General features: G+C 38.5%; 1 protein-coding gene across 1 annotated transcript in view; it reads left to right on the top strand.

The window, feature by feature from the left end:
* Nucleotides 1-13,519, top strand: part of CUBN (cubilin) — a 304,926-nt gene that overhangs the window by 183,058 nt on the left and 108,349 nt on the right. Inside the window, exons 36-39 of the mRNA XM_054503528.2 lie at nucleotides 755-887; nucleotides 7,866-8,071; nucleotides 8,950-9,134; nucleotides 10,322-10,514. Of these exons, the coding sequence (XP_054359503.2) occupies nucleotides 755-887; nucleotides 7,866-8,071; nucleotides 8,950-9,134; nucleotides 10,322-10,514 (717 nt within the window). The remainder of the gene's footprint in view (nucleotides 1-754; nucleotides 888-7,865; nucleotides 8,072-8,949; nucleotides 9,135-10,321; nucleotides 10,515-13,519) is intronic.

Below are 13,519 nucleotides of genomic sequence, written 5' to 3'. Positions count from 1 at the left end.
CCTGCCTCAGCCTCCCGAGTAGCTGAGATTACAGGCACCCGCCACCACACCTGGCTAATTTTTGTATTTTTAATAGAGACGAGGTTTCACTATGTTGGCCAGACTGGTCTCGAACTCCTGACCTCGTGATCCGCCAGCCTCAGCCTCCCAAAGTGCTGGGATTACAGGCGTGAGCCACCGCGCTCACCCTGGTGTTCTTCGTTTTGGCTTGTTTGTTAAGGCAGCTCCAACCTGGGGAGGAGAGGAACGAGGAGCTGCCCAGGACTGGGTTTCTTAGCCTCTTAGCCCTGAGAGTGCTGTTGGTCACTGCCATCTTCCTTGTTTTTAGTGGTTAAAAGCTACAGAACACCTAGAAGATTGATGTGTGCATTTCAGTGCTCTATTGAGAGGGAAAAGCAAGCATGCTGCCTTGGGTTCTAGGCCAGGGTTGAATAGAATCCGGGTCACAAAAGCCAAGTGGCTGTAGGATGGTAAACAAGTCTTTTATTCTTCAAAGTTACCGTTCATAGGGAGAAAAGGCTTTGAGAAAAGACATTGCAGAAATTTCTTCTAATCCACCACACTGCATGGCCCTTGGTCTTCAGTTTGCAGAATCGTTCCCTTATTTTATATGACATGAATGTTTTAAAATGTGAGATGGTAATACTGTCTATACTTTTACATTGATAATGGCTCTAGCGTTCTTTCTCCTTTATTTTATAGTGTCTGATGCAGTCTTTGCTCTGATACTCACTTTATTTCTATTTTCTTCCAGCTTGTGGTGGAACGTTCTACATGGCTGAAGGCATCTTCAACAGCCCTGGCTACCCAGACGTTTATCCCCCTAATGTGGAATGTGTCTGGAACATCGTCAGTTCCCCTGGCAACCGGCTCCAGCTGTCTTTTATGTAAATCCTTTTTTATGGTGTATTGTTTCAGTGCTAATGAATCTGTAGGAAAGAAGTTCTGGTGCTAATAGGATGGGCAACTCACAGTGTACGTGAAATTTAGGAAGTATTTTTCCAAATTTCCTCTGTTTCAGTCATAGTTTGAGTTATAAATAGCATGAAGATTCTCTTGACCATGGTTCTTGAGTCGTGTCTAACATTCCCAAAAGTACGTTCTTGAGTCCTTGGTGAATGAATGAATCTGTGGCCCATTCATGTTCAGAGTACAGGAATCGTATCTTTTTTTTGGAATTAGACACATGAAGGTTCTTCCAGGGAATCACTAGTATTGTTTATTCCAGCAGAGACCTCCCATCTCAATTAAGCATTCTTTACACTTTTATCTTATCCCCACCTCAATCCACCTTTCCTTCTATTTCTGTCAGAAGAATGGTTTGGGGCTGGGTGTAGTGGCTCATGCCTGTAATCCCGCACTTTGGGAGGCCAAGGCGGGTGGATCACTTGAGGTCAAGAGTTTGAGACCAGCCTGGCCGACATGGCGAAACCCCGTCTCTACTAAAAATACAAAAATTAGCTGGGAGTGGTGGCGGGCACCTGTAATCCCAGCTGCTTGGGAGGCTGAGGCAGGAGAATCACCTGAACCTGGGAGGTGGACGTTGCGGTGCACTGAGATTGAGCCACCGCACTCCAGCCTGGGCAACAGAGTGAGACTCCATCTTGAAAAAAAAAAAAAAAAAAAAAGAATGGTTTTGGAAGGTTTTTTAACTTCCAAACTTAAACTTACTTAAACTTTAAACTTAATTTTTTGGAACACTTTCATATTCCTCATTGCACTAGAACACTTTTTGAAATGGACTATAAACATGGAATTAGTAGTAGGATCCTATCACATTCTCAGTGGTCTTAGATTAAATTAGACAGCAACAATAATATCTCCTAGAGTAGATGTAAAAAGCACACATTTTAATCAACTGATAGAGAGGTATATGTGACACGTCACACTGATAATGGATGCTTATTATATACTAAGAGATAAGATCTTGGAATTTAAATTGCCATTTTGAATTAAAATTTATTTACCAGTCTATGTTACATATTACTAGGCTGTGGTTGGGATTGCTAATTCTGTTTTGAAGAGAATATAAGTAACTTATTGTTGAGAGAGGAGGATTGTTTTGAGGACCCTGGCCTGTTTATTTAAAAGTCTTACTTTTCTTCTAAGACTTGCTGATCTGTGCATCAGGAACTGATTAAAAATATGGGACAACCATCCTATTTGTGGACCAAGTTCAAACATCTCAAGTTGCTTTTTTTAATCCATCAATCAGACAGAACCTCTTCAGGGTATAAGTGGCCTTGTGTTAAAACAAAGACACCCTCTGCGTGCCGAAAGGCAATGCAAGTTTAAGCTGCCTCACAGGAAGGAGGTTTTGGTTTGTCTTTTTTTTTGGAGACACAGTCTGGCTCTGTTGCCCAGGCTGGAGTACAGTGAAGTGATCTCAGCTCACTGAAACGTCCACCTCCGGGGTTCAAGCTATTCTCCTGCCTCAGCCTCCTGAGTAGCTAGGATTACAGGCACATGCAACCATGCCAGGCTAGTTTTTATATTTTTAGTAGTGATGGAGTTTCACCATGTTGGCCAAGCTGGTCTCGAACTCCCGACCTCAAGTAATTCACCCACCTTGGCCTCCCAAAGTTCTGGGATTACAGGCGTGAGCCACCGTGCCTGGCCTGGTTTGTCTTTGTCTTCACTAAGAGCACAGAGTTCTGGATGGGAAGAAATCTATGTACTTTATAATGTTTACCAGACATATATTTATTCTTTTACTCAAAAGATATTTATTGAGCTCCTAATATATGCTAGGCATGTAGTTGGCACATGCTACTCTCCTATGAGGTGCTTTCTATATATTGATCAATAAAACACCATCATTGTCCTTAGAATAAAATCCAAAGCCCTTCGCACAGTTTTAGTAGGCTTATCAGAATTGCCATATAAAATGATTTTTTTTTTTTCGGTCTTTTCCTCTTTGTCTCTACCACATTCACATTGTTGACTGCTCTCATTCAGCGGTTGCCAGGAACTGAGCTAGGTGTTCAAGACAGATAAGATTTCAGGTCTTGACAAATTACTCATAAACCAACATTAAAAAGCTATTTAATTAAATTCATTTTATTTCTGTGGGATAATAATAAGTTTCTATAAACAAATTTATAATAATTTCAAATTTCTAGGACTGTGAATGTTAAAGAAGATGTCAAATTTGAAACGCATACCACACAGCTAGTGCATAGCAAATGTTCAGTGACTTAATTCTCTCAATGTTTACCATTTCTGAAGTATCTTCTGTGATAGTTCACAAATAAATCCAAACAGGCAGCACTAGGCTCTCCTTCCAGAGGGTGGAGATTACACACACAGAAAGCAAGTTTCATCTATTTCAGTGCTTAATAGACATTACATTTTAATTACCATATAGAACATCGTAATGACTCAGCTATTTCCTTTCTTGCCTGTAAGAAGTTAATTTTGATTACTCTGAGTTACTTGCTTGAGTTTTATTTTTAAAACGGATTTTTTAGGCTGCAAGATGCCTCTTTTTTTGCAGTTGATTAATGAGAAGGGAAGGCCTGTGAGTTATTTCTGCCCTGTTCTAAATTCTATCCAGATGGATGCTTGGAAACATTACCCTGGGGTGTGTGAGAGCATATGAGAAGCATGTGTATCACATCAAGTTCTAAAACATGGGGCTGGGATTGTGGTGAAACTGAGTAGGGAAGAAGACTGGAGAAATTCTGGTTGAATCTGCAACAAAAAGGAACGGGGAGAAATAAAACCTAAAAAGGAGTTTTTTGTAAGACATATATTTAACCATTTATTACCCATAATATGACCAACAATGTGAAATATGCTAAAACTGTTTTCTTTTGCTTCTCAGAAAGCAGAAAGGGAAGAAAGGGAGATCATTTTCCTCAGAAGATAAATTACATGGAGTTGCCTCTAAAATCTTTCTATTCAAAGTGCAGTGCAATCTTTCTGACCAGTTACTTCACCCCTGCGGTTTGGTAGGCAGGGAATTGACAGAAATTGTATTTTATACTTGCAGAGTGCTTTTAGAAAGTGATAGGTCTCGGTTCAAGAATCAGAATGAGATAATAAGAAACGGTGATTGTACTATTTTTGTTCCACATCCTACATTTACTAACAGATCTAAGCCAAAGGGTGTAGTTGCTTATAAAATGTACCAGCCTAAAGCAAAGACTTCCAAGCATAATAAAGCTTTTTTTAAAGTTTAATTTAATCCTTCTAGGTATTTCCCTACCACCATGTCCAATGGAATGTCTTTTCTGCCGTCTAGCACTGGATTACACTAGTCAAGTACTTAGAAAAGACCTTCACTTTGTAATCTTCTGGCGCGTCGGACAGAATGCTAACGTGCATGTTGATCACCTAGGATCTTGCTGAAATTGACTTTCTCACTGAGTTGATTGGTGGGGCCAGATTCCTTGTTTCAAACAAGCTCTCCGGTGATGCTCATGTTGCTGGATTATGCACTGCACTTTGAATAGAAAGATTTTAGAGGCAACTCTGTGTAATTTACCTTTTGAGGAAAATGATCTCCCTTTCTTCCCTTTCTGCTTTCTGAGAAGCAGAAGAAGACAATTTTAGCATATTTCACACTGTTGATCATATTATGGGTAATAAAACTGAGCCTGAATGTATGGATGAAACTTGGCAGCCATCCCAAAGATGGATTTAGATAATAAAGAAATGATTGAAGATACAAATATTGTGTTATAAATCATCAGATTGTCAAAGGAGACAAATATGTGGTTTGCTTTGTCTGATGTGGATATATCCTGATTTAGATTATCAGTTATAGCTTGCTGTAAAAATTCCATCTACACTAGTCCAGATGGTCTATACTGTACTGACCCACCTTGGTGGGGTTGTGAGAGCCACCAGCTTACCACCAGGCTTACCGATTTGGTTAGAGACCTACCAATGCTAGTATCTGGCATGAGAGCTAGGGTAGAGCAGAGCTGACCAGTTACTTCACCCCTGTGGTCTGGTAGGCAGGAAATAACCAGAGATGTGCCTGGTGTACTGATTAGTGGTAAGGCTTGAGGTGGCCAGAGCCTCCAGGCTGGTTATCTCTAACCATTCTCCTCCATTAGCTGAGATAGAGCCCCAGGGGAGCATTATACTTAGCATAAAGTAAAATCTTGCAATGGATAATGTTGAGCATTAACAGAAGGATACACATGGCAGAGAAGTACATTTTTCCTTTCCTTTCCTTTCCCCTTCCCCTTCCCCTTCCCCTTCCCTTCCCTTCCCTTCCCTTCCCTTCCCTTCCTTTCCCTTCCCCTTCCCCTTCCTTTTCCCTTCCCCTTCCTTTTCCCTTCCCTTCCCTTCCCTTCCCTTCCCTTTTTCCCTTCCCCTTTCCCCTTTCCTGTTTGAGTTCGTGCTTTCATTTCCTCGGGGTATAAACCTAGAAGTGAAATTGCTGGTTCATATGATAATACTATGTTTAACTTTTTGAGGAACCACCAAAGTTTTCTATAGGGATGGACTGTTTTACATTCCCGTTAGTAATGCATAAGAGTTCTAGTTTCTCCATATCCTCATCAACACTTCTTATTTTCCATTTTTAAATAATAGTCTTCCTAGTGGTTTGCAGTGTTATCTCATTGTGGTTTTGATTTGCATTTCTCTAATGACTAATAATGTTGAAAATCTTTTCATGTTTTTATTGGCCATTCATAAATCTTCTTTGGAGAAACGTCTATTCGGTTTCTTTGCCATTTTAATTGGGTTATTTGTTTTTTAATTTTCGAGTTGCAGGAGTTATTTTATATTCAGGATACTAGCTTGGTCATGTGTTTTTATTTTCTTTGGGTATATATTTAGGGGTAGAATTTCTGGGCATTAATTTGATGTGCATTTAATTTTACCAGAAACTCCCAAATAATTATTCAAAGTGGCTATGTCAGTATGCAGTCCCACCAGGAATATATAAGACTTTAGTTGCTTTGCACACTTGTCAACAATTGATCTTGTCAGTCTTTTAATTTTAGCCGTTATGATGGGTGTGGAATGATATCTGACTGTGGTATTTAAGTTGCATTGCTCTGATGACTAATCATATAGAGTACTTTTCACATTCTCAGTAGCCATTTTCTTGTCTTCTTTTATGAATATCTGTTCAAGCCCTTTGACCACTTTTAATTTGGTTGTTTTTTCATTATCTGTAGGAATTCCTTTTATATTTCAACTATGAGTCCCTTGCTAGATAAATGCTTTACAATTATCTCCCCTTTCCCCACCCCGGTCTGTAACTTGCCTTTTCGTTTTTTTAAATATATATATTTTTCTGGACAGAATCTCACTCTGTCGCATAGGCTGGAGTGAAGTGGCACGATCACCCCTCACTTCAGCCCGGATCTCCCAGGCTTAAGCAATCTTCCTGTCTCAGCCTCCCAAATAGCTGGGATTATAGGCACAGGCCACCATACATACCTACATTTTATTTTTTGTAGAGAGGGGGTCTCACTGTATTGCCCAGGCTGGTCTCAAACTCCTGGGCTCAAGTGATCCTCCCACCTCAGCCTCCCAAAGTGCTGAGATTATGGTTGTGAGCCACCAAACACAGCCTACTTATTTTCTTATTCATGTCTTTAATGAAATGTTTATTTATGAATTCAAATTTATTAATTTTTTATCTTACAGTTAGTGCTTTTTGCATTCTGTCTAAGAAATATTTGCCCATCCCAAGGTCACAAAGATTTTTCTCCATGTTTTCTTCTAGGCTCATTATATTTCTAGCCTTTATATTTACATCCTTGAGAAATATTAAATTAGTTTCTGTGTACGAAGATAGGCAGAAGTAGAGGTTCTTTTTTTCCTCTCTCTCCATAAGGTTATCCGTTATTGCATCACCATTTGTTAAAATGAGTTTTCCCCTTGATTTGTCTTGGCACCATGGATTGAATTGGATTGACAGCATATTTGTGGGTCCCCTTCTGGAAATTCTTTCCTATTCCATTCATCCATTTGTCTACCCTTACACCAATACCACTTTATCTTGAGTAGCTCATGTTTTTAAGCAGTAAGGCCAAGTTTTGAAAGTACTCAACTAGCACCTACATGTTCCAGACTCTTTAGATATGTTACCTATGAACATCATATGAGGTAGATACTATTTCCTATCCTTGACTCCCCATCACATCATAGTTGCAGAATATAAGACAAGTTGAATAGGTCACATTCCAGCACTAGCGTGTGTTGTTACAAATCCCATAATTTTGCTGCCTCTCCAGAAATTAAGTACATACGCCTTTGCAGGGCATTTAAGTGCCACCTAAATGATCCCATCATATTGCCCCAGTTACATGTTTTAATGGTTTCTTTTTTTTTTATTATTTACCTTCAACCAACTCACACCATGTCTTAGAGGCACTCAGTGTTTTAAACAAACCAGGTATCTCGCAGTTTTCTGAATATGTCCCACCCTTCTCTGCACATGTGCCTTGGTGGCATGATTCTTTGCCCAACATCTATGCTCCTTACATCCAGCTAACATGTATATTTCCATCTCAAAAAGTCTTCCTATCAAGCTATTGCAGAGCACCACAATCAGATGTGATGCCTCTGCTTTGCAATTCTTAAATGCCACTTTATAGCTCTGATGGCACTCACACTATTCTGCCTTATATATTTTTTTCTGTATTCTCGCCCAGTTTTGCCCACTAGGAAGAAAACTCCTTGACGGAAGTGTATTCATTGTCTTTGTAGCTATTGAATACACATTTCAACAAATCCTAGTGAAAGAAATTTTTTGAGACAGCCAAATAATCTTGTGATCAAAGTTAAAGAAAGTTTAAAAAAATGAACGGGTTAACCTAGCATGTGATCCAGGAGAATCCCAGTCTATTCTCTCAATTTAATCCCTATAAATATTTTTTTCCCCAAATCAGATCTTTCCAGTTGGAAGACTCTCAGGACTGCAGCAGAGATTTTGTGGAGATCCGTGAAGGAAATGCCACGGGTCACTTGGTAGGCCGATACTGTGGAAACTCCTTCCCTCTCAATTATTCTTCCATCGTTGGACATACCCTGTGGGTCAGATTTATCTCGGATGGTTCTGGCAGCAGCACAGGCTTCCAGGCCACATTTATGAAGAGTAAGTTGTTTCTATTTTAGTGATAGTTTCTGAATATGTCTTACAAACTAGAAATAATAATTTTCTCAGTAATATATTAAGCAAGAACAATCCTAAACTCTACACTATTTTCCTACATTGTCTTTGTGAATTACCTTATAACATATTAGAAAAACTGAATTATATATGAATGGCTCAATAAGGGCAAGGGAGAGCACTCTCAATGGTTCTATTGTATTTTTAAGCTCTAATTTCTACCTAATGTTAAATTAGTTTTTTTCGTGATATTGTGGTAGAGTCTTGTAATATATTATAGTTTGGATTTGGTGTATTTATATCAAGTGTGTTTCATTTGATTTCATAAACTGCATTCTTCACATTTAAGACATTTAGTATTACTTTGGGATTGGCTTAAGTGCTCAAATATAACGATAGGTTATTCTTCTAATAGTATAAAATGTTAAATATTTTTATTCTCTAGCTCAACTTTTCCATTATTGGCTATTTCGTATGTGATTTCAAACTATCGGTTTTTCTTGTAAATTTTTTTAAATGTTCCATTCTTTTGAAAAACAAAGTAAAATAGATAAACCAAAATTAGAGAGTGGGGCTGCTCACCCCACCTTCCCATGTCCCCAAGTCCCCTAGGGGCTGGGAACCCCCTTTTCACATGAGAATTTGTGGCCTCTTTTCACACCATGCAACGTTTTAAGGACCTTTTCTGAGGAAGTGATAGCCCAGAAACCAAAAAGGAAGCAATATTTCTTTCAATAGTCAGAAAAGAAATCACAGTCAATTAAAAGTCCATCCTTTTCAACATCCTTTGCCTTTTGTTTTTTTCATTTGATTAAAGAGCAATTCTAAGTGGGTCTGATTTACTACTCTGTCTTCCCTCCTAGTATTTGGCAATGACAATATTGTGGGAACTCATGGGAAAGTCGCTTCTCCTTTCTGGCCTGAAAACTACCCACATAACTCCAATTACCAATGGACAGTAAATGTGAATGCATCTCACGTGGTCCATGGTAGAGTCTTGGAGATGGACATAGAAGAAATACAAAACTGCTATTATGACAAATTAAGGGTGAGTTTCCGCATGCAATCAATGTTCATAAATATTAGTGAATTGCTATTGGTAAAAATAAATCCAAGGTAACGTCTATTCAAGCATTTGCAAATCATGTGGGATAGTCTGCTCTAAATCATGTTTAGAGCAGACTTCCTCTAGATTACATGGACAAAGGCAATTTCAGTATTGTATTTATTATTTTCCATTTCATATCTAAGGGGTTTTTTAGGATTATTATAATTTTCCTGTTGAGCTTTGTCTAAGCATGCATGTATGTCCTAAATAAGTATTTATTCTGTCTTATTTCCTACTACTCTCTTTGTTTTTATGTTAGAGTATTAAAAATTTTAAGGATCATATAAAAATAAATATAAATATAAAAATCATGGTGATCATTGCTATCCAGACATTGGCTGCTGTATCATTTCCAGAAACACAATCGGATTCTTACAGGCTATGACCCCACCTTATTCATCTTGGATTCTTGGTCATGAATAGAACCCAGTGCCTGATGGGTGCCCAATACGTATGGGAATGACTATTACATAATTTGTTTGGTAGAGGATTTTGTAATAACTGTTCATATGAATTTGTCCTGAGCTATTTAAAAATTATCACAGAATATGCCTCCAAATAGGTAATTTGAGATTTTAAAACCAAAGGTAGGAGATTTACTAAGTGCTTTGAACATGGTGAGCCCTGCAAGTTTTGGTTATTTTGTTGCCATTAATTATTCTTTCCTTCTGTGGAAATACGGGCTCCTTTAGGATACCTGTCCACTTTCTCTCATTAAGGCTTTTCTCTTCTTGTTATTTTCCCTTCTTTCTTCCTAATTCCTCCCTTTGAAGCCCCAAAGCACATTTATTAAGTACTGTTGGTAGGCAACCATCCTCGATCCTATTTTTCCATCCACAAATTTTACTGTAAATCATCTTATGAGTGATTCCCACAGTGCATGTTTATTAATACAATTCTGCAACAAAGATGCAAATGTTTTCAAAACATTAAATTACCTTCGATAATATTTTATATTTTCTGGCAGTATCTGTTTTAAGCTAAAATAAAATGTATACTCATTTGTCATTTTTTTGTTATGATAACATTGTAATAATATAAGGCATCTTTTTTATTTTATCTTTTTATGAAGAAAAATATAGATGATTGACTAAATACAGTGCTCTATTATCTGTTTTTATGTGCAGATCTATGATGGGCCTAGCATTCACGCCCGCCTAATTGGAGCTTACTGTGGTACCCAGACTGAATCTTTCAGCTCCACTGGAAATTCTTTGACATTTCATTTTTACTCTGACTCTTCAATCTCGGGGAAGGGATTCCTTCTGGAGTGGTTTGCAGTGGATGCACCTGATGGTGTTTTACCTACCATTGCTCCAGGTGTGTTTGGTAATAAATGAAGTTCTTTTCAGGACCGGTATGTGCAGGCCATTATTTCAAAGGGTCCCATCATAACAGGGGCCAGATATAAAAACAAGAATAAGTACAGCCCCAAAGCCCTTCCACCATATGTTCAGATGTTATTTTAAATTCATTAAACACTACCTTTTGTAGAAATTGTACGTTTCTTTCTAAAAAATGCAGGTTTCCCATTATATTGTTTATATTAAATAATTAGAGGCTTGATATCCATAAGCTCGTCTACTTACAATTTCTAGAGACCACTTTAGAAATCCCTGAAAATTTGATTTGCAGATACTACACATGTACATTCACACACACACACACAATCAGTTAGTTAAGGATCAACTCATAAAAGGAACTATTTTTCCTCTGCATTTTGTTTCAAATGTACCTTCAGAAATGCTTCAGTTTATCCTTAGCTGGTTGTAAATTTCCATGTTTCGAAGTAAAATGGGCCGAATTTTAAACTTCTATTTTACTTTTTTACATTCCTAATCCCCTCAGTGAAAGTAATATTGAGCTAGCATTGTTTGGGGAGACACTTTTCTTGAAAAATTTTTAAATGAGGCCGGGTGCGGTGGCTCATGCCTGTAATCCCAGCACTTTTGGAGGCAGAGGTAGACAGATCACTTGTGGTCGGGAGTTTGAGACTAGCCTGGCCAACATGGCAAAACCCCATCTCTACTAAAAATACAAAAATTAGCTGGGCATGGTGGAGCATATCTGTAGCCTCAGCTACTTGGGAAGCTGACACATGAGAATTGCCTGAACCAGGAGGCAGAGTTTGTAGTGAGCCGAGAACATGCCACTGCACTCCAGCCTGGGCGACAGAGTGAGACTCCGTTTCGAAAAGAAAAGAAAAGCAATTTATTTAAATGAATTTGAGCGTTTCTTATGGATTTGAGGATTGACATAGAAGAAATTCATCAGATATTTCTTGGAGGATATTCTAAGTCCTTGAATACTTGATTGGAGCACAGAATCATGCTATCTCATTGAAGAATATTCGAACTCTGAACTTGTTCTATGACTTAAAAGATTAGCCTATTTGCTTCTAACTTCTTATATCGGCAGAAGCCACTAATGAAGATAATTTGTACTTATATTTATTTAATGTCCCTTAGTATTCCATTCTGAAATGTTGTTCTTACCTCTCTAATAAGGTGCTTTCATGACATTGAATACAAATCTCTTCCTTAAAATATTGATCTGTTTATCTAAGAGCAAAGAACCATCAGCAAGATTGACAAATGCAATTTAGAGGCAACATTTAATTCTGGATGGATATATCCAGAGCTCTTAGAAATAAACTTGAGTTAAGCTTTCTTTTATATTTACAACCCTCAAGGTAGAAAAGGAATTATTTACTTGTGTAAAATATTATACCAACAAATTTTCTTCTAATTTTTTTTATGAAATTCCATAATTATATGATGTAAGTGGACAGGTGAAGAGAGAGCCATAAACCTTATTTTTCTTAGTCAAGAAGAAAAAGAAAAAAGGAAAGTAAGGGGTCAAGAGAATTTTAGAGTTTACTAATTATCTAGATGGCATAAGTGATTATCTTGTAATGATACCACACTGTGAAAGTGTCATTAAAACTAAAAAAAACTTAATATTTTGAAATATGTCAACTTATTGAGCATTGTCCTATCAGTATTTCTTTTTTTTTTGAGATGGAGTCTCGCTCTGTCGCCTAGGCTGGAGTGCAGTGGCGCAATCTCAGCTCTCTGCAAGCTCCGCCTCCTGGGTTCTCGCCATTCTCCCGCCTCAGCCTCCTGAGTAGCTGGGACTACAGGTGCCCGCCACCACACCCAGCTGATTTTTTGTATTTTTAGTACAGATGGGGTTTCACCGTGTTAGGCAGGATGGTCTTGATCTCCTGACCTCATGATCTGCCCACCTCGGCCTCCCAAAATGCTAGAATTACAGGCGTGAGCCACTGCGTCCATCCTGTCCTATCAGCATTTCTTATACACGCATATATTTATTTTAAATCAACGCATATTTATTGAGAATTTATTATGGATACACCGAGGAGACTAAGAAAGGAAAATGAGATACAATCTCTACTCTCCAGGAGCTTAAAAGTAATGGGAACCAGGCATAGTGGCTCATGCCTATAATCCCAGCACTTTGGGAGGCTGAGGCAGGAGGGTTGCTTGAAGCCCAGGAGTTTGAGACCAGCCTGGGCAACAGAGGGAGACTCCATCTCTACAAAAGATTAAAAAAATTAGGTAGGCATGATGGTGTATGCCTGTAGTCCCAGCTACTCAGGAGGCAGAGGCAGGAGAATTGCTTGAGCCTAGGAGTTCAATGCTGCCAGTGAGCAGTGATCATGACACTGCACTCCAGTGAGACCCTGTCCTAAAAATAAATAAATAAATAGATAAATAGTAAAAATAAATAATAAATAAAAGAGATTGGGAAAGAAAAAACACTCATATGTGAGTTAAGTAATGGTATCGTAATTAAATGGGTACATGACAAAAGCCAGTGGTAACAGTAGCAAATAAGCAAGGGAAGAAAAATGAGCTTACTGTGGACTAGGGTCAACTGAAGGAAATTCAATGTGTCAAGCAGGAAAAGCAGTCAGTGTGTCAGTCAGGAAAAGTTCAGCCATATGGCGGTAACAAACAATTTCAAACTCTTAGGGGCTGAAAACAGCAGGTTTCCTTCTACATGTTCCTCTTATGTTAACTGGGTGCCTCTCATCATCTGTCACTTCCTAACTCAGGCTGTTGGAGCTGCCATTGTCTGCGATATTGCCTGAGACCATGGTAGAAGGCAAAAGAGCCCTTGGATGTCTTGGTTTAAAAGTGCTCAGTGTAAAGTAACACATGCCTTTTGCTCATAGTTCATTGGCCAAAACTGGTCAAATGGCCTCTCTCAGCCACTTGCAGAATGCAGTTCTACCATGTGTTTGGAAGTGGAGACAAAGGAAATATTTGGCAAACAGCACTAATGACCCACAGTCATTA

This window comes from Pongo pygmaeus, chromosome 8 (assembly GCF_028885625.2).
Source record: "Pongo pygmaeus isolate AG05252 chromosome 8, NHGRI_mPonPyg2-v2.0_pri, whole genome shotgun sequence".
In the NCBI taxonomy this organism is placed as follows: Eukaryota; Metazoa; Chordata; class Mammalia; order Primates; family Hominidae; genus Pongo; species Pongo pygmaeus.
This window is presented reverse-complemented; position numbering and strand designations above follow the sequence as displayed.